Raw genomic sequence first — 24,707 nt, 5'->3', positions numbered from 1 at the left:
CAGGCTTACTCTCACTGAGGGCACAGCACTTGCGCAGACACATAGGAACAACTGGCAGACTGCTGTGGGCGACCGATGTGAGGTCACTGGTGGGGTCAGGATGCCAGTTGAGGTACCTTGACTTGAGTTGCAGGAGGTTCTTTATTTTAAGTTGCTTGAAGTCCTTGAAGAAGTGACAGTAGTAGGTTCTTTAAAGATCGTCGCCAAAATTCTGTAGTGATCAAGTCCACTCAGTTGAGATGGTTTAAAGAGGTTTTATTGGTGATGGTACAGGATCACAGGAAGATTAGAAGTAAACCAGATAAAGACCCCACCAGGAGCAGCCAGCAGGCAGCTCAGCCCAGTCAACTGTCATTACTCACTGCAGATTCCCCACATTCTGACAGCATCATCACATTAACATTCCACTGGTGGTAGACTGGCAATGCATTAGCATTAGCAGGATATAACATAGACGTAATTTCAATTATGTCCTCGGTGTCACGCAAAGTTTCCTCACACCAACCTTCAGCAGGTGTGTAATTTGTGCTTTCCCGAGCACAAGGCCACCTGCGCAGCCTGCCCCTCCTTCAGGTCCAAGAAGGCTCTTCATGATCGTCAGGCTCAACGTCTCGAGATGCATCAAAGGAAGGTGGATGGCACATGCGACTTCTTTGGACCTAAGGACCTACAAGATGTTCAGGTGCATCGTTGGTGGCAAATGAGTAGACTTTCTCCAACGACAATAGTTGTGGCTCTACGTTGAGCAGCAAGAGCTGCCTCCAGCTCAACTAGCCATGAGTAATGTGTCCCCATCACCTAAACATCAACCCCAGAAGATCACCACAAATTGTTGACAGACTGTTGAAGAGACACTTAGAAACATTGTTGGGACACCACTGCCTGTGGGCCATGGTTGGCACCGAACAACTATTTCAGATATGCCCAGTCCCAGCTCAGTGCCGACGAAACCCTTGAAGCTGCTCGCTCCTGCTTCAGACCGAAGTAGACCTTTGAAATGTAAACTGATGCCCCTGTCAGCACTGAAACCAGCTGCCTTGGAGCCTAAACCTTTGGCACTGAAAACTCCGGCATCAGAGCCACAAAAATGTCCACCTCTCAAACCAGCACATGAGGTGGACTCTGTGGAACGTGTGCTTTAAAAACTGCAAGAAGGACTTGACTCTAGACAGAAGCACATCAAGCTCTAGCCTGACACTGAACGTATAATTACATGACCCCTCACACTGGTGCCCAACCCTCCAAAACACAACTTTAATTTGAGGAAGCTTTGAATGTTCCAATTCCAACAAAGCACAGGACAAAAATGGACAAGGCCCCAAGTCCTTTACATATCAGCCGCTCAACATCATACACCCTCACCACCAGCTTCACCAGCAGCTCCTGCAACATATTCCCATAAAAGGTCATTATATTCATACTACGGGGGTGGAGATGATGGGATTCTTTCGATACTCCACCACAGGATGACCCATGGGATACATGTGACACCGATTCACCTGATAATACAGACCCCGATCTGTATGCTGCTAAACCATTTCCCCATGATGACATTACTATCTATCATAACTTAATAGGTAGAGCTACTGCCTTCGATAAGGTGCACTTACATACAGAGCCCTTAGAGGATGATTTCTTATTCGAAATTCGAAACACTCTCCTCTGCACAACACTTCTCCCAATACTTGCCCATGGTTAAGGGCATTCTCTGCCGCACCCAGGGCCGTAGCCACGGGTGGCATTTGAGGGCCGAGCCAACCCAAATTAATCGTTGGTACCCCCTAATGACAGAGGCAGCTAGCACAGTATAGAGTTTAGAGCTTCGGGAGTTCAGAAGGTAACTGTGCAATAAAAATGCCTTTATGTTTTGTTTTTTATCTTATTACATTTGCTGTGTGTTCCAACACAGGTCAAATGTCAGGCGTTGTCTTCTGACAAATTGCTGTCTATTCTTTTAAGTGAAGATGTTGTTTACTTTTCTTTCTTTGACTGCTAAATGAGTGGATTTTGTAAAGTGAAATATGTGAAGATCTTAATGGGGTACAGACAGAACCACTAGAATTATAAACTGGGGGGACTAAATTATGCTGCAATGCTGACTAAAGTGTGTGGCAAGAAAGCACAAATTATGCGGCCTATTGTGGCACATTTGTTATAGTCTCACTCTAATATATTGTCATTTCTAGACGTTGGCACTGTTGGTTAAAGGTGTCACTTCATTAGTACCAGTTCCACATTTAAATACAGATTAAAGTAACTGAAAGGTGACCAGTCAACCTTTGCAAAGTGCGGAATGCAGCACACAAAGAAAGATTAAGTAATGAGGAGAATGAAAGATATTTCTTCTCGTTGTGCATGTCAGGGGAAGGCGTAGCATTTTGACACATGCGTAGGTTTACTAGCTTTATTATATCTGGGAATGCACTAAAATTCTATGGGTGAATACATGGGAATGCCCATGCTTTACCAGTGGAACGCCTTGCTGCCTTGTGCTACTTAGTATTTACTAAACCACGCAAAGCAGCTTTGCATTGCTTAGTAAATAACAAAAATGATTATGCATCAGGGCTGCACCACAAAAGTGAACCAACCAAAATACAAAATCTTAGTGAATCTGCTGTTAGTGTACAGTTCTGACCCAGAGCTGGCATTGTTGGAGGGAGAGAAAAGGAGAGATCTGCAGGAATGTGCATTGTTACTTTCATCTCATATCTGAAAGTCATTGTGAGATGAAAGAAGTGGCCATCTTGTATAGATATTTAGGACCTGCTGTCATGGACTAGATTAAAGTCCTCCGATTGACCTGCAGTATTTAACAGATCTCTACAATTAACTCATGTCCGTTCATCTAGTGATGGCTGGTTTCTTGGCTGCACAGTACTGATGATAGACAACCCTCATATCAGAAATGCCTTAATTGAATATATAAGTGTAAGTTACAGTTGGCTGCTGACCACTGGGTGTTATGGCATTAGTATCACTGTGGGCCAGAAATATTATGAATGAAGGTAAATATTTATATAATACCCTGGCAAAGCATAGGTCAGCTCTTCCTAACTTATCTACTTTTCAAAAGTAGTTTGCTGATTGGGTTGTTTCCAACCTGTGGATTGTAAGCCAAAGATTGAGCTTTAGGGTGCGACTATATTTCCAGATTCTGTGGCTGGGATGTGGGTGGTGTAGTGGTCTTGGAAATATTCCAGTTTTCAACTGTTTCTGAAGCATATAAACTTCTTGATTCTTTGAATGCTGGCTGGTATTGAGCTCTAGAGCATGGCAGCGTGTACTGAGAAAGCACTGCCTTCCGCGGATTTCTTATGCTAAGGTGGTTTGATGATAAATGGTTCAAGCTTGGGGTGCAATGTTCGTATTTGTTTGTATTGCTTGAATTTAGCTTCTAGGTATAGCAGTCCTTTTTGTTGGTGGCTCTGTGAACAATGCAAAGTTCCATGAACATTGTCCTCCTTGTTATATATAGCCAGTGGAGTGATTGTAAGACTGAATTCATGTATTCTTGGGGTGAAGGCAGAGAAGACTTCTTGCAGCAGCATTTTGGATGAGTTGTATTTTGCATATAATGAATGCAAGTGTGCCAAGGTATATAGGCCTTTGGCATAGTAGAACTTGGAGATTATGAGTGGCTTGTAGTTTCTGTTGGTATCCAAGGTATGGGAGGATGCAACATAGTGTTTTCTTTGTGTAGAAGGCACTCTGTTTTACGTTTTTAACATGTGGTATCAAATACAGTTCTGAGTCCATGATTACCACTAGGTTTCTTACTTCTCATGATATTGTTGGAGGGGTTGTATTCTCACACAAGGTGGGTCAAAGGAAGAACTATGCTACTAAATAGATGCTTCTATCCTATATATCTTCCAAAATATGATACTCACACTTAATGTAGGGTAGCACTCTTATAAGAACTATTTAAAAAGCAATGGGAACGGGCATAACAGCATTATGGACGAAAACCCTCACTCACCCGAGGGTGACATGCTTCATCATTGGGTTCCTCCAACATACGGGGACCGCAAGGTATCCCGTGTGGGCTACGACTTCACCAAGAGGGAAGGAGCAGGAGTGCAAAGCACGGCTTGGATCTACCAACTCAATATGGTATCTTAGGAAGATAGGGTACATTTTTGGCCCTACAATCACGTGCATTTTAATTGACTACTATATCGGCAGGAAGAATAAAGTTGTTGCCCCTATATAGATAGTCTTTTAATTCACGCACTTATATGTTTTGTTTTTGCACTCTGCCCCTCCTTACCATATTGAGTTGGTAGATCCAACGCATGCTTTGCACTCCTGCTCCTTCCCTCTTGGTGAAGTCGTAGCCCACACGGGATACCTTGCGGTCCCCGTGTGTTGGAGGAACCCAATGATGAAGCATGTCACCCTCGGGTGAGTGAGGGTTTTCGTCCATAACGCTGTTATGCCCGTTCCCATTGATTTTTAAATAGTTCTTATAAGAGTGCTACCCTATATTAAGTGTGAGTATCACATTGTTGGAGGGGCCTCATGTTCCATAGGCTATATGGCGGTAGGCTGGTATTTTTATCCGAAGGGCTTACGCTATGTGGCATTCAGCATTGGATGGTTATTCATCATATATCTATTTAGGGCCCAAAAACAGTCATCAAGTTGTAGAGGCCTTCCAGACCATCTATTTCTTTTAATGAATTGGTTGTCATAAACATGGTTATAACAGCTGAGGTAAATGATGTAACCAGATTTGGTAAGTGTGTTAGGTAGCTGCTTATCAATAAAGGGGATTTGATGGACCCCTGTGGGATGCCACTGTGTTATACGTGACGAGCTGATATGAAAGGTAGTACCAACACTAGTTCACTGTCAAAGTTGAGAGGCAAAGATATCAATCAGCATTAGTTGAACTCCCTTCTCATCTTTCACATATATTATGCCAAACAAGAATTTCCTGCATGAAGAGATTGCACAACATAGAGTCATGTTGTTCTTAAGCCAGTAGCTTTCATGACATTTCCTATTACTATTACATAATTCTTATTGCTACTTAAACCTACCAGTCAATCAGAAGCAATGTCCAATCAGGAACCTCCAGATTTCAAATTGGCATGGTGCTTTGATTAGCCTATTGTGCTAGGACAGAGTTATCACAAGTCAGATACGACTTACATTTGCTTGACACTGCTTTAGCATACACTGGCCTATTGTGAAAAATAGCCTGTCAAGATAACATATCTGCTCTTGAAATCATTATTTTGTTTGCCAGAACTAGATAGTTTTTTAGGTTACTGTGCCTGCTGCAGAGGGCGGCAAATACTGAACTAGCAGTAATTTCAATTTGAAATGACCCAATACAGCCTGCAATGTCACAAAGGGCTGCTATAACAGATTATCTTTCAAAAATTGTTTAATATATATATAGCCCTGCTAGGCTCAACATGCCGAGGATTCATCTTTTTGAACCAAATATTGTAGAAACAATAATCAGGGTATGTGTGGCTGAAAGCATTTGTAATATAATTTACCTCTCTATACATCTCCACAGAACATCGACTAACATTTTGTGAGTTTTGTATATTGTAATATTTAAGAACTGTGTAGTATGAATCTGCGTTTTGAAATGTATGGACATCTTTGAAATTCTGCTTTATCTTTATGTAGTTTATAGTCAAAGCACATAAATTGTTGTTTTTAGGACCTATTGAAGTAATATACTAAATGCACAATATTTGGTGAACATTTTGGGTAGCATTTTTAATGGGAGAAGTGTGGGAATACTGGGTAATAGGAATTGTGTGGATCATCACAAATTCTGAAATTATCCTTCACAAAAATATGAGGAAAATCCATGACTTTGTCAAAGTTTGGTGTTTGCAAGGCATTCTGTGTGAGAAAATGTATTGGTATCCATGGAAGCTACACCTCCTCAGACCAAGGCACCTTGTTTTCAGAAATGGCTGGGCCTGACAGGTTTTCCTGGGTGCTGTATGAGCCCTGGTCAAAATACCACAGCCACCCACATCATCAAAATTGGTCAGCATGCAAAACAATTTCTGTGTGTCTTGGGGGCCTTTGAGAGCCTCTCCTTTCACAGGTTATAGCTCAGTCACACAATGGGGGTACTATGTTTATTGAGAGAAGTATAGGAACACTGTGTGGTAGAACATTTGTGGATCCCCGCAGACTTCATTAGTGTAGCCTGATTTCACTTTTGTTTTTCTGCCTAACGTCAGTGCGCACAGCGTGCTATGCAATACAGCAAAACCAAAAATCAAAAAAGGGACTTTTGGGAAGCATTTCCCTCGCATGCTGACTTTGATTTTGGAAAAGAAAGTATTTCTGGTGTTTTTACCAGAAACATTGTCTTTTGCAGTACTGTGGATGACCCGTAGAAGTCCACCGCTCTGTGAAGGCAGTGTGATGAACGTTAATGGGTCGTCGTATGCCCTAAAGAAGTTAAAACCCACCAAATCCATTCAGCCTGATGTCCTGTCTAACAAGAAAGGAACACAAGCTGCAGGGATATGATGGTCACATTACCGTAACTTCTTTATTCCACTATCGTATGGGACTCCTCCATTTCTCAAAGGCCCCCAGGATGGTAGGCTTCTGGGATAGGGAACAGCGAAAAGCACAGTGGTCAAAGAAAGATGGCAGGTGCTGGAAATAGCCATGTAAAGTTTCAGTTGCGATACATTGTCCAGGGGGAACAGGCTAAAGAGAAAATAACAAATATTGAGAAGTACAAAGAGGACAGAGGAAAAGATAGAGAGAAGAGTTTCTACAAAAGGAGAGATGATTGAGAGAAAGAAAGGAGAGTAAATAGAAAAAGCAGGAGAGAGAAGGAGAGACAAGAATAGGAAGATAGATGGAGCAGTAAACAGAACGGGATAGTGGGGAAATGGTTGCGAGAGGCAGTGGGGACAGAGTTGGGACAGAGTAGAGAAAGAGTGAGCCTAAAGGGGAAAATTAGAGATTGCTACACTTAGAGACATGGTGATTGGAGATTGTAAGTGGAATGTATAGTTTATCATGTTTTGGCCAATACACCTGGCCCAAATCACTTCTGCGTTTTATTTTCTAGAAGGGACCTTAGTCTAAGATCCTAAAATCACCTTGCCAGGTGGTCTTTAAATCCCAATAAGGCCTTACCATTGTTTCTTGATCCACATTTCATTTTGCAAATTGCTCAACAGTGGCACTCCCTTGTTATTTGTTACTTTATGCTTTGGAGGGAAGTCCTGACACCGTCTCTTTTAATGAATATCAGCCATGTATACAGTCGCTGCTTTAGTTGCTGAGAAGTCCGGGTTCCCTTAAGGAGGTGATTTGGCTTTCTAGTGTACATTAAAAAATGGCAGCCTCTTGACTGTTTCATAAAATGAAGCTTGACTTTTATCTGCACCTGTAGTGATGCTGAACAATACTTTTGCAAGTAAGTATCTTCCTTCTCTAGTAGAAATGGCAGGCTTCCATGCTTTCTCAGTTCACCACTCAAAAAAGTGTATGCTCGCCCAAGCAGTATTAGCGACATACTTGAGAATTCTATGTAAGAAGTCAACTGTATGGGAAAGAGTGGAGAATGTCTCTTATTATGGAAGTAGACAACTCTGTAGCAATCAATTGGAAAGCACTATGCAAGCAGCATCAAAAAGATACAGATATATTATCGCAGAGCTGGATCCTAGATGCAAACTGTGAAAGCACTACTTAGAACTTTAGAGGCAGTGCAGCTGCCCGCTAATCTATGTAAAAAGTAAAAGAACAAGGAGTAACCCAGTATCCCTCAGAACCTGGGCCTAAGTTATATCAACAACAATTGGTTCTGTCGGGTTGTACAATTCCTTTGTAATCTTAAGTAAATTCTTTTTGCGATCATCTTTCACTTAGCATTTCAAAAAAATAATAATATTGAATCATCACATGGCTGTCAGTTATGTTCAAATATATAAACAACGCAAGTGAATAGGTGACTCCAAGTGACAAGTGGATAATGTGAAAGTGACAGATTAAGTGTATTATACAATTGAGTGACAAGATACTTTACATATATTTACAATTAGTAAATTTTCTGGAAGGGGCGGGAAAGAAGAGGGTCCACTTTCATCACGTAATAACATGTATCCCAAGCTTTGTAATTGAATTGCAATTGATTTCTAAGCTTGGTGACCAGTTGAAGTATGGACAATTAGCCATCGACGTGTCTTCTTCAGGACAGGGGGTGGTAAAGACAGCCGATTTGGAACCAACTCTTTATCGTCTTAGGGTGAACAAGATTCTTGCTTTTTTGCATTTCTGGTGTATGTGTGTTTATCTATAATTTAGTTTTCAAAAAGAATCTTTTCAGTTCTTGTTTCCTTCAAACTATAATTGGTCCTTTGCATAAAGAATTTACTTAAGATTACAAAGGAATTGTACAACCCGACAGAACCAATTGTTGTTGATATAGCCCTCTAATCTATGGCTCTTCTAGCTGAAGACAGAACTAGTGTCCTCAGCCGGGCCATATGCCCCAAATGACCCATCGAGAGCTCTCACAAACTCCTATAATTTACCATGCTTACTTGTCTTGCTGGTCGATGTCTAACGAAGGTCTACTTTTGTACAACACCTTTTGCACAACCTGCTTGTAACTATGAGGGGTGTATGCCAGTGTCAGAGACTGCTTCAAGTCCATGCAGTTTTGACTAGTGCTTTTGATCAAATACAATTGAACTATACATCTTTTGTCACAGCCTTATAGTAACATTCATTGTGAAACCTTTGCAACATTCCCTTTGAAATTATATTTAAATCCATTAGTTTTTACCATTGCTGCAGCCCTAAACTGTTTAAAACACACTGTTTGCCACTAATTTCCCAAAACGTTCTTGATGAATATGCTCCAAACTCTCTGTAAAGTTATTTTAAAGAAGTGTCAAGTTGAAAGTTCACCTCGGAATTTGTTCGGAATTAAGAAATTCCACACTTTATGAATCAGATGAAATTTCTTAGATTTACGTGAGGTAAGGTTTCTCCTTTTGGGACTTCCATATGTGATGATTTCCTGATCTGGAATATCTCTGGTAGGACATCCTCTAGCAAAACTATTATGAGTGTGGAGGCTAGACATCCACAACAAGAGGTGTTGGAGGGAGGGCTCTGAGTTGGGCCAGCTTTTTCTTTTCTTTTTTTTTTTTAAAGAAGAACTTGCTAAGCTTTGCATTCCATAAAGCTTGAACAGTTTAGAGAATACACAAAGTTGCAAAATAGTCTACTTTATAACTACTACTTTAAATCCCATCTAATTGATAGAATTTAAAGCTGGATTGTGAAAAATATATTGAGTGTGCTTTAATATGTACCTTACAAACAGACCCATATTCCTTCACAAAGAATCACACAGTGTGCACCTCAATATTGAAGGACCAGAATATTGAGGATAGAACATTGACTCTAAAATGCTGACAGGTAAGTATATTTTTTTCTATACCTTATTCCACATGTATGTACCTATGCGATATATGTATCTTCAAGATATGTTGATGTGGATTTAGGAATAGCAAATCTATACTTCTGTATATATACTTACCTTTGAATACTCTGTCCTCACTCACCAACACAGACATTGTCTCACCCACTCAGACACTCTCACACCCACTGGTAGACTCACTTAGTACATCTCAGACCCACTCACAGACCCACTCAGAATCTTATTTTGCACCCACTCGCACCCACATGCGGTCAGTCACATACCCAGTTTATAGGGACGTTATAGTTAGAAAATTGCATTAAAAACCATAGAAATGCACTGGAAAAAAAGGTTACAGGGACTTTCTAATTAGGAAATAGCATTAAAAAATCTGTAGAAAAGCACTGAAAAAAACAAAGGTTACAGGGACATTATAATTAGGCTTAGATTTCACATGAACAAAACCATAGAAATTCAGCAGTTATAGTTACCTGCGCTAACTATAACTTATGCTCCCACAATGCACTGTTTAGGACCTCACATATTACCTCTCTCATGACATCTTAAATGACATCACTGATGACATCATCCAGTGATTGTGATTGTTTTCTAAATGTTTTTGAGTGTTAAACCTATATACTAAGGTACAATACAAGTTAAATTAGTATACGTTGTGTACTACTAATGAGTGAATCAATTATGTGAAATATATTATGTGAGGGGCTGTGTGACTGTGTGTATCCATAAATGAGTGAGTGTGTGAGTGACTGGGTGTGTGAGTGGGTGTGTATGGCTGAATAAGTGGGTGTGTCAATAGCTGCATGGGTGAATTAATGGGTGTGCGAGTAGCTGTATTTGTGAGTGAGTGGGTGGCTGAGTGGTTGTATGGGTAGGTGCGGGGGTGTGTGGGTAGCTGTATGAGTGGCTGTGTGAGTGGGTGTTTGATTAACTGAGTGGGTGTGGGAATAGCTGTATTGGAGTGTGACTGTCTGTGAGTGGCTGTGTGAGTGAGTGAGTACACATTTGCATGCTTGTACGGATGTGTGAATGGGTATGTAAGTGGTTGTATGGATGTGTGAGTGACTCTGTTGAGAGGCTGTATGGGTGAGTGGCTGGATGTGAGTGACCGTATGTGTGAATAAATAGGTGTGTAAGTAGCTTTATAGGTGAGTGAGTGGCTGTGTGAGTGACTGTATGGATGAGTGAGTGGCTGTATGAGTAGGTGTATGGGTAGGTGAGTGGCTTTGTGAGTGGTTGTTTGGGTGAGTGAGTGGCTGTGTAAGTGGCTCTGTGGATGAGTAAGTGAGTGGGTGTGTGAGTGGTTGTATGGGTGTGTGAGTAGGTGTTTGAGATTGTGTGGATGTGTGAGTGGGTATGTGAGTGGTTCTGTGGATGATGTCATTAATTATGTAATTGGAGATGTAAGCAGTGATGTCACTGACCATGTCATGTGCCACCTTTTTGTTTTTTAAGTGAATATATATTTATATACACACACACACATATGTATTTACCAGATAGGGTTACACGTATCCTCAAACTGTACGCTGCTGATGGATTCCAGAATTGAGGATTGGTTCCTTTTTTATAATCTGAAATTCTTCTATGCCTGTCACTCAGAGACTACTGTTTTTTTTTCTTTTGGTAGACGTTATCAGGACACAAAGGAGCCATAAAATGCCTTTCTTTTGACCAGTGGCACTTGGTGTCTGGCAGCGCCGATGGTTATGTCCTTGCTTGGAGCATGATGGGAAAACATCGTAAACAACTCATGTCATTCCGGCATCCAAAGTAAGTACCTTCAGACACTGTGATAATACATTCTGCAGTTACATGCTCCTCAAAAAAGGTTCATGCTTTCCACTCCCGGGAAATATTTAGGTGCACTTCATCAAGTGTGTTGTTGGTACATTTCAAATTACAAAAAGGCTTACCGTAATTAAGTCAAAGGTAAATACTGATATCCATAGAACATCAATAAGTGGGGGGGGGGCAGAATCATGTCACTAGAACCTCAATATCAGGGGCGGAAAGATGTGACTATATTGTGAGTGAGAGAAGTGCTGAGAAACAATGTGTTAACATATGACTGGTCTGTTTTGAGATCGAATGCATTTCGTTATTTTTTGGTATTGTTAGGAATAATGGAAGGAGTTTATGCATTAGATAGCACAGAATATATTTGTGGGATCATGCATTTAGAACTGGCCTTATATCTATTACACATTTTATAAGATACACCAGCTTTGTCAGTTTCAGCAAGTTCAACACAGTTAAAAATAATGCAGTGTAAATTTAATCGCCGTGTTCAGGTTCATGTCCTGATGTACATGATGTGTGAGGCTAGGCACACTCCTATTGCTGGGGAGTTCAAGATGTTGGCAGTGCTTGAGTGTCACTGCTTTGAAATTTGAGTGTGCATGCATCCAGCTGGATAACTTCTGACTGAATCCTAACAGGGATTTTAAACCGCAATATACTTTAGCTGATGCTGCCATCACTTCAGTGTATGTTGGAAGCTACTGTTGCTGTAAGGCTATCTGCCTCTCTCTGAGCAGAGTGGTGTTCACGCCGCATTCTGAGGCTTTAATCCAATACAGTAAACGGTTGCCACTCCTAAGGATGGTAAGTGCCATTCTTGGCACACCTTTATGATGCCCATTAAGAATGTTTGTACTTGTTGATTTTACATGTGACTGTGTTAATGTATGGTTTTTATCCTCTAGATACATTGGGTCTGCACATGTCAGTGCTTCCCAGATTTTGGGCAAACATTGGAGGGCACTGCCCTTACTATTTGTGGCTTGTACCTATGACATAGATACATTTTAAGGGCATCCTGGGAATATTTTGTTTATGATGTTTATAATGGGTAATTCAAGGGTTTACATTCACAACAGAGTTTGGAACTAGGCACTGTTTAAATCATCACAATGCGCTTTATGAGTCTTTAGGTTTTATTTGGACACTCTATTTGCTCAGGCTAGAAGGCAACATTTCGGTGCATGCCAATGGCAGAAGGGCCAACTGGGGCCATCCACCAATACCTTTTATTCTTACAAAAGTACCTTTCAAAATAGGTCTAAAGTCTAATTTGAGCCTAACAAAAACTGGGATTCAGACACAGCAGCAGTGAGAACAAGATACCCAGTCACTGTTTTCACCTCACCATCTTCACAGTTTAAAAGAGAGAGACAGGGTTGATGAGTCTTAGGACCACTACATGGTGGCCATTTCCTTTACCTTAAAAGATAATTATATCTATAAACACCACCTGCATCCATCAAAACAGACAGTGCACATGCTGTACACGTTGTACCACATTAGGTTAGAAAAGAGGTAGTTTCAAGGGTAGGTCATCTACCTTTTACTAATAGACACCTTTAAAAGATACAGTTTTGGATTTGGGAAATGTACCATTAAGACAAGTTTAACATTTTGAAGAAGGCCATGCCTCCGAATGGCCAGTGCAGGTTATGGGCAAAGTTTGCTACTTGCAAGCCATAATAAGTTAAGCTCTGTATTAAGTTATGAACATTCTAGTTTATTGGGATTGTATCTGGTTCCTTGTAGCTCTCAAAGCAGTGCGAATTCTCAACTTCTCTTGCATGACTTATTCCCGCAATGTCCATCATCCTCATACCACTGTCCTCTTCCAGAAATAATTTGACTGCCCAATTTCACAAAGTATAACTGGCTTTTCACAAGGACATATTTTCACCAAGTAGCCAAGAGAGTAAACTCTGTGGAGCCAAAACTAGTGCCTGAAAACTATGTTGATGATTTTATTATAGAAAATATTAAATATCATATTTCCCTTTATGCTTTATTTTTTCTGTGAAATCCAAGTTTCATGTTCAAAGCAGAGAAAAATATGGCTTCAGTAGGTAATAAGCCATATTTAATAGTAAACAAAAAAGTGAAAAGGCTATCAAAGAAAATCTGTACAAACATAAACAGGGGAAAATAGACATTTTCTAATATAGTAAATGTGGTCTTTCATACTGTTTACCTTTATGAGTGACCACCAGCTAGGGAATATACATGTCTCCTGCATTCTCTCTAGAGCCTGCACCCCTACGTTGAGGTTCCCATAGCAAGCTGTGCGGAGGTCTTTTTGTGATGTGGTGTGTGATCCAGAGAAGGTTCTATGGTCGGGAGCGCATCTTACTTTTTAAGAGAGTTACTTACTACTGTGATCTTATCAGGCTGCAGAGGACTCACGGGGGTGGCAGTAAAGTGATTATAATTGCAGGACAGGTGTCAAGAATTCCTGTCATACAAGGGAAACACGCCATTATGTAAACAGGAGAGCTGTTACATAACTCAAGGGAAACACGCCCTTATGTAAACAGGAGAGCTGTTACATAACTCAAGGAAACACGCCCTTATGTAAACAGGAGAGCTGTTACATAACTCAAGGAAAACACGCCCTATAAAGGGAGGAACCGGGAGGTACAACGCTGTCGGATATTGTGTTCACACCGACGTACCTGCTTCGTGAAGAGCAGTGTTCCGGAGTGGTGCTCCAGTAAGGCAAGAACGGAGGTAGGTCGAGTCGTTACTCCCTGGGCCGTGTCTTGCCCCATCGTCACCTGTGAAGGACCCGGAAGCTCTACCGGTCAACCATTGAGCTTCGCTTTTTGACTCGGCTGAGTCAAAGCGCAGTGGCGCTTTTGCTGGTTGGAGTCGTAACTCCCAGCCCGACCAGAGATACAGGGACTGCCAGCTGTAACGCACACCAGGAGGTGTTTGCCGCGTTACAGACTCGGAAGTCCACAGGATCGATCGAGCGGCTGCTCTCGGTTCAGTCTTCTTGCTTTTGATTGGGGTATCGGTGACGCATCACCAGGAGGTGACTCCGCGTCCCGGTGCAGTCTGAGGAAGAGGTTGAGCGGTTGCTCCCTTCAGGTAGAGACCCCGGCTGGGTGTTTCCCTGACTCCTCGATTCTCCCCAACACTCGTCGTGCCCCTCACAGCCTACCGATTGGCATTGTCGGCCATTTCATTTCTGCCCTCTGTTGGCATACGCCGGGATCGGCGTATATGCAGAGGACGGTTAGGACCATCCGTGCTGTGGGCTGGTAACGTACTTAGCCTGGAGGATTTCAGTGACTATAACTTTTGTTTATTCGTTGTATTGTTTTGCCTTCATTAAAATAACTAACCCTTCACAAGTGGTTGCGTCCTCATTATCGTGTCTGTTAAACGATCCTGGGACGTTCAGGGCGTTACAACAGGCCTGTCTCTCTGTCACCTGCTTGAGAGAGGTGCCTGTTGGCCTCCTGTGTTTTTCAAATTTTTCAGCCAGGCCCATACAACTGGGTGCTTTTCATAGGTGTTATGTGTGAGTGCTAATTGTGTGTAGAGGAAGCATATAGAAAATTGATGATAAGTATTAAAGATGGTGGCTTCTAGTGATAGCTCAGGCAGCAGATGTTGTTGCAAGACCCTCCCAGAACATTACAGCGATCCATTTTACTGAGGCAGGCAGATGAGTTTTGTTGGTGCTAAGGACAGAGACAGAGGGTACCTTTAAGCTTAAAATGTCCCTTCCTGACTCACAGTTCAGTGGGAGAGGGTAGGCCTTCACAGGTTAACACATGCTTATGTGGGGCAGCCCCACTTGCCTTTGTACTCTTGTTATGGGTTTCTTTATAGAGGAGACTCCCAGTTCACCCACTTACCTGCTGTCACTTGTAAAAAAGTGAAGATGATACAGAAACTGCCAGCCACTGTGCCAGGATTTCCTGACCAGACCTCTGGGTCACTCACCAATGACTACCAGGAAATACCTTTGAGCTTCTGGGCTGAGATACTAACTGCCAGGACCAGAAACATTGGGAAGATGCACTTGCCAGGAGGGGATGCCTACATCCTACTTTGAGAGGGAGTGGAGGTGCCCTGCATGAAGAAAAGGCTGCAGTAAGCTCAGGGAAGGCAAAGAGAAATCCTCTTCTATGACATGGAGTGCAGCCCATACTGAGATACTGCAAATGAGGTTTGGAGGCCTGGACGTATCCCCCCTGTATAGATGGCATTGACCTCTGTGCTTAAGGGTATGTTGAAATTCAACAGCATGCACATTTCATGCTGTGATGTAGCTTCAAGAAGTGCGAAAGTGCTAGGTAAACACTAGACCACTACTAGACACAGTCAGACTCACAAACATCATCTACCATGAGAAGACTAAGATTGTCAGAGAGTGTCATCCCTGCAACCCAGAGCCGGCACCTGTTTGTTTGGGACAGGTGGGGGATGGAGGAAGGCTGTGACTGGGCTGGAGGAAGTCCAAAGTAGGAAGATCTCTGTGACCACGAGATCTGCCACTCCCAGTGAATGGTGGAGGTGCTGCCGTGACTTACATCTGCATACACGTGGGCTTTGTCAGCTAGGCTGAGACGAAGACCACATCAGTCCTGCTTGGTGGACCATGCTAAACACAAACCACTTGAGTGGTTCTATCTCCGCTGTCAGTGGCACCTATAGGCGCTGCCTGTGGGACGACCTTCATGGACTCTGCAATCAGGACGGATAAGTTACTCTGACATTGCTCTTCCAAGGTAGGCAAGAGGGCCCACTAGATTGAGGGCTGAATAATTAAGCCATTGTGGCTAAGAGTGATTATACTGAGAAGAGCTACCCCGCCATGGCACGCTGAAATTTGCTTTGAAGGGTCAAGAGCCAATGCACCTTATTGGAAAATACCCATTATAGTGTTGTTACTCTATCCATTAGTGACCTGTAGCAACCGCCCTGTGTTAAGTTGTGTACACTGGCATTCATTGTGGTGGTTAACCTTAAAGTACTTATCTCTTTCTTTAAAAAACAAAGTGCTGGCTGGACAGTGATTTAATGCGTGTCATCTGACTATGTCTGTGGAGTGCTAACTCCCACACCAACTCCCTGTGTATGTATTGGACTCCTCAACTTTGCTATCCTGAGTGTCAAGTGCTACAGGGACTGTACTTGGTGATCAGTTTAATGTCCAATAGTAGGGTAAGCCCCGGGACTCAAGTGGTAAATGGCTCTAACTCACCCGAATGGAGCCTAAAGAAACGTGTCACCATCTCTGAGTCTTCACATGTACACAGTTTCAAATGGTCACTTGCAATGGACCCAATGTACTCTTGATTCTTATTTTCCAGGGAAGTACTATGCTTGGAGCTGCTTTACCTCAGAGTCATCACTGGCTGTGCCGACGGCAAAATACGTGTGTTTAACTTCCTCAGTGGCGACTGTCTAAGGGTGGTGAGAGTCAACAGTAGAGGAGACCCTGTAGCTTCCTTCTGCATTCAAGGAAACAGGTGAGTGGGAAAAGATCATAGGCACCATCCTCCACAGATTCAAAGATGTACCTTACATGTCCAAAGCGGAAGATTCTCTTAATTCTCATTGCAGTTGATGATCCTAATGGTGTTTTAAGAGATAAACCCTCAAAAACACAATTTAGATTGTCGCTGTGTAAAGACATTTATCTTAGGTGGGTAAGATTGTAAGTGTGCCGGGTGCTAATGAAAGCTGGTAACATGCATGCATCGACATACAGTAGCAGCATCCAAATATTCCTTACTGTACTATCAAACCTGTTACAGTGTGCAAAGAGAAGCACCAGAGTCGCATTTCTGTCCTGTGGTTTAATTTTGCAAAATCCACAGCAGGAGCAGCAACTTCATTGATGTCCTACCAGAAAGAGTGTATCCAAGATGGAATCTAGCAGGGCAGCTATATCGATAACGTCCTACCAGAATGGGTGAGTCCATCATTGTTTGAGGAGGACTCTTAAGGTATATCAACCACGAATCTTGGGAAGCCAGAGAGAAGTGAGATCAAAAGCATGGGCTGAAGGCACCATGCTGGATGAAAGCTTTGAAAGAAGGAGGTCAAAAACAACTTGCAAAAATTAAAAACGTATTTAGGCATTCATAAATGCTTCTGGGCCAAACACTCCTAGATTCCAGCCACATTGCTATTTCATTGGTATGAGACCCAAGATTGCATTATACAGTTTATTTTATTTTTTAAGCAGTAGTATTAAGTGCCACTAAACTGGGATTCCGTCAGGCCCTGTGCAATAGAACAGCAATGTATAATCACAAGAATGCCCCTGGGGTTTGGTGCCATGTGTGTAAAAAGAGCACAACATACTTTAGCATGAGGTTTATCCCAACTGCCATGTCAGTCCAGTGTTAACCTACACGTTTATCTTGAACCATGATCCTAATCTGGAAATTACAGTGGCTAGGGAATAACTTGACTCATAAGAGCATCCTAATTTTGTTGTTTACTTAAATCATTTTGTTAAAGAAAACTTCTAAATAATTAATGAAAAGCAAATTTACAATAAGTTCTATGATTTTTTCACTACTTTTATTACGCCATACCTGCTGGTCACGCAAACTCACCATTATTTGCTGCTTGCAAATCCTTCCCATAACTACTAAACAATAAAGCTGTAGGCCCATTTATCCCACAGGTAAGAGTGAGTGTGATTGCTGAAACTGTGTGGCTGCAGCAGGAGCACTAATAACTGAGCAAAGGGCAAACCTTATGGATGCTGATTTTGGGCCCAATTCACAAAAGTAAATATGCCTGTATATATTTACTTATGTGTAGTTCTACTCTGGCACCTAGGCATTAGTAACCATTAGTAACTTTTCACCTGCTGGTGGAGATCCCCACCACCATTGTAGAGAACTCCCTATAGGAAAGTATATAGAAATGTAATAATTTTGTTTTTGTTAACAAAAAGCATAAACATATTTGCATGTTTAACATGATTGTAAAATAAGTTAAAATATGTATTATGAACCTAGGACTAATAAAATAAATATTTACAGCACATTAATAATAACAATTAGTTAAATATATTAGTTTATAAATATTTTTTATTAAACAATAATTTAAAAAAAACACCCTCACTAACATTTTATTTTATTTTTCTAATTGTATTAAACTTAGTTAAAAGTATTATTTAAATGTCTACATATTTTTAAATACATACATATACATATATATAGGCTGAAGGACCCTGAACTTCAATTCCAGCCACAACAACACTAGGGCAGAGAGTCCCTTAAGAGGTCCAATCTCAGCTTCCAGATTTGGCTGCACAGTTGTCCAAGATGGCATCATACTACATGGATTGTGGGTTTGTAGTGAGTGCTGGAGAGCAATCCATAAGACCCCTTTGCAATGATGCAAAGAATCCTTCATAGTGTATTTTTACATTTGCAGGCATTTTATTATCTTACAAAATGGGTATCTAATATCTATCTGTTGTTCATTTTATTATCTTTTAATTTATTGTAACATTACTTACATATAACTTGCCGTATGGACAAGTCAAAGCATTCATCTACAAATAAATACACAGCTAACTTTTGCCAGTTATCATTATTTACTTTTTCACTTTTTAAACACAAGTCAACAGTCTGTGTTTAAATTTTCTACTGAGTTCGTTGAACATATACAAACCACACTCTGTTAAATTTTGTAATCTCTTCTACAAAACTATTGACTGTAATATCTGTGTCCTGTTCTACAACTCCTCCTATTAACAACTCTTAATGTTCCCTAGAATCCTGCTGAGGACCAAAGAAACAAAACTGCACATCATTACAAACCTTTTCTACATCTTCCACAGTACCATGCAAAAGAGCTCAATTAATTTCTCCTAAACATAAAGCATAGTACAGCCTCCTAACTAAAGTTTGCATTGTTGATTGGTTTACAACTAACATCCTGAAATGATGAAAAGTGCTTTGGCACACTTTGTTTGATAAACAACCTAGTTAGTGTCTCCGCAAATGTGTATGATTTCTAATCTTGCAAGGATTCAATCCTTGTAAAGTACTTATTATGTGTTTTAAACTTCAACTTGAAAAAATATGTAGAATTGTCCTTAATATACAAATGGATTGCTGTTGAATACTACAAACACTAGTACAGTTCTATTTCTATATAGGTGCCTGACTGCGCCTTCCTTGTACCTGTTCTCCAATAAGTTGCTCTACATTTGTAGATACCATCACCTCTTTCGCTATAGAAGTGCCATTCTTCATTTCCTAAAAACAACAACTGATGGACAGAATGCAGAACAATGTCATACGTTCACCCCAGTACAGAGATCTGGGCCTAAATCCATCGTTTTTTTGCTCACCATGCCATTCCAGTTTGAACCCAGCCATATGCAAATCAGTCTTGGCCCTGTGCCTCATGGGAACAGTCCAGCCCGAACTGCCAAGCCAGGTCCTCCCTGGACTGGAAACAAGCATCCTAGGACCGGTTTCGGGGTTTCACCCCTCTTCAGCCAGGACAGCTTGACTCCAGTGGCATGGAGAGCACGGGACTGACGTCTGAGCATACCCGTCCCACTCGGGGTGACAAATGCAAAAACAACAACTGATGGACAGAATGCAGAACAATGTCATACATTCACCCCAGTACAGAGATCTGGGCCTAAATCCATCGTTTTTTTGCTCACCATGCCATTCCAGTTTGAACCCAGCCATATGCAAATCAGTCTTGACCCTGTGCCTCATGGGAACAGTTCAGCCCGAACTGCCAAGCCAGGTCCTCCCTGGACTGGAAACAAGCATCCTAGGACCGGTTTCGGGGTTTCACCCCTCTTCAGCCAGGACAGCTTGACTCCAGTGGCATGGAGAGCACGACTGATTTGCATATGGTCATGTCTGAACTGGGGTGGCGTGGTGAGCAAAATAACGATGGATTAAACCCAGATCCGTGACTGAGGGGGAATGCTTTGCCAATGTGCAACATTCCGTCCATCATCTTGTGTGTTTTGCTGTTCGCCCTATGTGGGAAGGGTATGCCCAGACGTGGGTCCCGTGCTCACTACGCCACTGGAGTCAAGCTATCCTGGCTGAAGAGGGCTGAAACCTGTCCTAGGATGCTTGATTCCGGTCCAGGGAAGACATGGCCTGGCAGTTCGGGCTGGACTGTTCCCATGAGGCACAGGGTCAAGACTGATTTGCATATGGCTGGGTTCAAACTGGAATGGCATGATAATCTATGATACTGGAGATAGCTTTCTTCATTAAAAAAAGACTGTGTACTAGAAGTATGTATGCATTCTCCAGTAAAAACTGAACAAAAGTTACTTCTATTCATCAATCTTTTTTCTTGTTTTGTCTCCTCATGCACAACACCATTTTGTCAAGAAACTTCATACTATTTATAATCAAAAGCTTCCTCTTCAAACCAAAGGCCTTATGAACTACTCGTTCTTTCTGTTTTTTGCCTCTCTCCTTCTATACTTCTTTATATTTCTCATTAGATACTCTAATACGAATCATCCAGGCTCTGATTTCCTTTAACTGCTTCTGTATCCTGGCTAAGTTGCGTCTATCTTTGTTACATTCTTTCCTGTTCTTGTTATATAGATTTTGTCCACTGTTATTCTTCCTCATAATTTCAATTTTATTTTCATTATTTTGTAATCTTTGATGCCCACATTTATTTATAAGAAATGACTTTGTTCTTTTGCCAGTAACTCTTTTTTCTTTCACCACTTTTTTTTTACATTTTGCACCTTTTGTATCTCAGTTCAGCATAGATACTGTAGTTGCTTTTGTTCCTTTTTCCTCTGAGCTTTTGCAGACATTCTGTCTGAATAATAGAAAAACAGTTCTTATGTTATGTTACAGTTTTAAATCTACAAATCAACCCACCTACATAACTACCATCACTTACTTCAACGTACCAATCCCAAACCAGAACACAAAACTTAATTTATTACTTACCTTTTAATATTTTAGCACCCTCTCCTACAACACAGCTGCACCATATCTCGGTTCTCACTTAAACACTTTAAAAGACCACTTTATCCCTTCTGTACACATTTTTTTAAATAAACATCAACCAAAGTGTAAAATGACATACATTTCTCAATACTGTAAATCCGAAAACACAACTTAAGAGCTATTTCTGTGCCTCTCTGGTAGAGTTAGTGTTTCAGTAACTTTCTACTTAGATGTGTCAGATATAAATTTTGAGAGACACTGCATATAAAAATCTGAAAATTAATCTGTATCACAGCATATAGGTCACTAATTGTTCTGAGTACATGCAAACAGTGTGTGACTGGTTACATATATAATTCACCACATGGTTCTAAAAGAGTACATATTCCTCACTAAAACTTGTAAATACACGTGTTTCTGGTTGAGTACTACAATACTCCCTGGATGATTGGATAAGTGCATAGATAGTGCCTAGGTGATTTCCTCAGAATATAGGTAGTGTCTGAATGATTGCCTGAGTATGCAGGAACTACATCAGTGGTTCCACATCTGCATAGTCAGTGCCTGTGTATTGACATAACTATATTGCTACTATCTGGGTGATTGGATGAACGCACGGGTGTTGCTTGCGTTGTTCACAATTTGCACATAATTAGTGCCTGTGTGATCAGAGGAGTGCATGTGTGTTACCTGGTTGATTGAATAAGCCTAGATATTACACTTGATATATAATTGCATACATGCCGCTTCAAGAGTATACATTGCTCTGTTACTCAGTGTGTACATGTGTCAGTAAGTTTCTAAAACTGAAGACAACAATTGTCACCTTTTGAAACACAAAACCTTTTCTTTATGGCATACCTACATCATTTTGTAAATATTTCTTGTGTCTTTAAAACCGATTTTCAGCATTTCTCAAAGAAAAATTACATGCCAAGTGAAGCTAGCACACAAACTCTCAAAAGACATTCTGCACTATTAATCCTCCCCAATTTTAAACTGAGCATGTTGAACGAAATTCACCACCATACTAGATACATGAAAGTTTCAACAGCCTTGAAGAACATAGATCGCCATGAAAACATATATGTGATTTCATAATAGATATACACCTTTAGGCCATCTTTCCAAAAATATATAGTTCTCTGCATGTTTAAGTAAACTCAACACTCACCGTACATGTAACTATCTGCGAACCGAAAAAACCATATCTCACCATTTAAACATATGCACACCGGTCATATAAGTTGAAAGCCACATTGACAAACACTTACTAATCCATACCTAACAAGTATTACTACTTTATAATGTATATACAGGCACAGCAAATGTTCCTATGTTTTATTCATGACTACACTACTCTTATTTAATAATGTGACAAAAGTACTATAGTTCTCAGAATACAAATAACATAGATCTGTCTGTTTTGCACATGATGCTCAGACATTTAAAACATTGTCATTTTTAAAGGCATTACTCCATTTCAACAGTACTAACATCTTAAACCCATACCCTCTGACACATACAGTTAATCTGCTATATTTTTTTCACATCACTGTGATACTCCTTTTAATCAAACTCCCATATAACTCTTCATTTCTAATATGCATTTTTTAAATAAATAAAAAGTTATATACATACCAGTGAATTGGGTTCGTAAATTATACTGTTGTTTTAGCTCTTTTTCTAAATAGTTTTGAAACAGTTAGGATTTGTAAAAACAAAGCACAAGAATGGTATAGCTTTCTCCTACAAAGTAACCATAAAAAGGCAACCTCTTCAACTTTCCACTCTATGATCATGAGAAAGGCAGCAAATGAAATCATGTCTTTCATTTTAGATTATGCTACTCACTTGTGAATGGTTAGCATCTGTTAACCCTTTCACTCTCTTTCAAAAGGAAGTACCTGTCTCCCCGTGTTTGTGATGATACGAGTCCAAACCGATATTTAGCTTCCTTTTTTAAAATTTAAATTCTGCACAACAGTTCATTACATAGTCCTGAGTTGGAAATTAAAGTTTGCCATTACTTAAATTGGGTCATATCTCCTCAACTTTTAAAATAATGTTCTATCAATTTAACACCCTATTCCCCCAACATACTCTTAGCTCAGTGTACGTAGCAACCCAGTGGATCCAGTAGGTCACAAGTTCACAGCATATTCTACAAGGAACATGCTACTTCCAAATGAGATACAGCAGGTGTGGTTTACTCCACAGATTCCAAAGCATAGCCATGTCTCTATTAAACAACAGCCAAAAATTGGGTTTCTTACTAAGGCATCAAACTAACTACCTAATTGTATTCAATCAATCAATCAATAACTTTATTTTGATCGACTGACCTTACATATACATATATTAAAAGGAGTAATGTATACAAAATCTTTAGTTTCAATAAAATAATACATTAAAACATAATTGTGGTTTTGCAAGTAATATGCAAAAACTTGTAGTGATAAAAACCGGCATTTGCATAAAAATAAAAAAATGGAACCGAGCACCCCTGTCCTTCTGACATCCCAGCTACACTTATGAGCTTTAGGTTGCTATTAAATGGGCAGTAATAGGGGAGTTTGGTCTGAACTTATTGTTGGAATAACTAGTTCAGGTTCTGCCTTTCTTCTGATTCCCCATATGCGACCTAAGAATTTAGCAATTGCACAAGAAAACAAAGGTCTTGCATCCGATCTAAGAATATGTAGTGCCACACTATGATCTCTAGTACCCAACTGTTTACATTTGGGAATAAGCTATTTACTTCTCGGAACAGAGTATGCTGGGAAGCCAAAGAAGATGTGGCCTACAGTTTTGTTAAGAGCAAGGCAGGAAGAACAATCTCTGGCGTAACGGAAATTGAGGGGGCCTCCCTGCAAAGTACGTGGAGGGGGCCCCCTCCGGGCTCAATCAAGAGCACTCCGGCCAGAGTGCTGTGCTGAGGGGGCCCCTTGGAGCTTGGGGGCCCCCCGCACCGCGGGGGCTGCGGGGTCTCTGTTACACCCCTGAGAACAACCTTTATTATTAGAGGCAGTTCGTTGTCACAAACTCGTGAATGCAAGGGGATTGTACCATATCTGAATTGAATATATAGATTTCTGTCTACCAGTACTTTGATCAGATCAAGGAAGCCCTCCAGAGAATGCAGCAATTTAAAGTCTAAGAATTCCCCTGTTAGCTTAGTGCTCCTGATCTCGTTCCCCAGTACCCAATCCCAGTACATAGATTTTAGATGTTTTTGTGAGGAGATCCAAACCCAAGCAGTTGTTGCAACCCCCTTTATCCCGATATTATCAAGTAGAGTGTTAATATTCCTTATCCAGCTTATCTTTCTGAATTTGTCTAAAGTGCAGACTTCTTCAAAGGCAGCCGCATACAAGGACAATTCGGGGGATGAAACCAATCTCTGCCAAAAAAGGAGAGGACAAATTTTGCAAGCTCTTTTAATGATTTGACCCCCATATCTAATTTAAGGGGAGTAGGGGAGTGCTCGGTGGAAGGGA

General features: G+C 40.9%; 1 protein-coding gene across 1 annotated transcript in view; it reads left to right on the top strand.

The window, feature by feature from the left end:
* LOC146809950 (F-box and WD repeat domain containing protein 10B-like) overlaps positions 1–24,707 on the top strand; it is a 203,845-nt gene that overhangs the window by 154,338 nt on the left and 24,800 nt on the right. The window contains exons 10-11 of the mRNA XM_085616809.1: positions 11,091–11,233; positions 16,591–16,749. Coding sequence (XP_085472935.1) covers positions 11,091–11,233; positions 16,591–16,749 — 302 coding nt within the window. The remainder of the gene's footprint in view (positions 1–11,090; positions 11,234–16,590; positions 16,750–24,707) is intronic.

Source organism: Triturus cristatus, chromosome 7, assembly GCF_964204655.1.
Source record: "Triturus cristatus chromosome 7, aTriCri1.1, whole genome shotgun sequence".
Lineage (NCBI taxonomy): Eukaryota > Metazoa > Chordata > Amphibia > Caudata > Salamandridae > Triturus > Triturus cristatus.
Note: the sequence above shows the minus strand (reverse complement) of the source record. Positions and strands in the feature narration are given on the sequence as shown.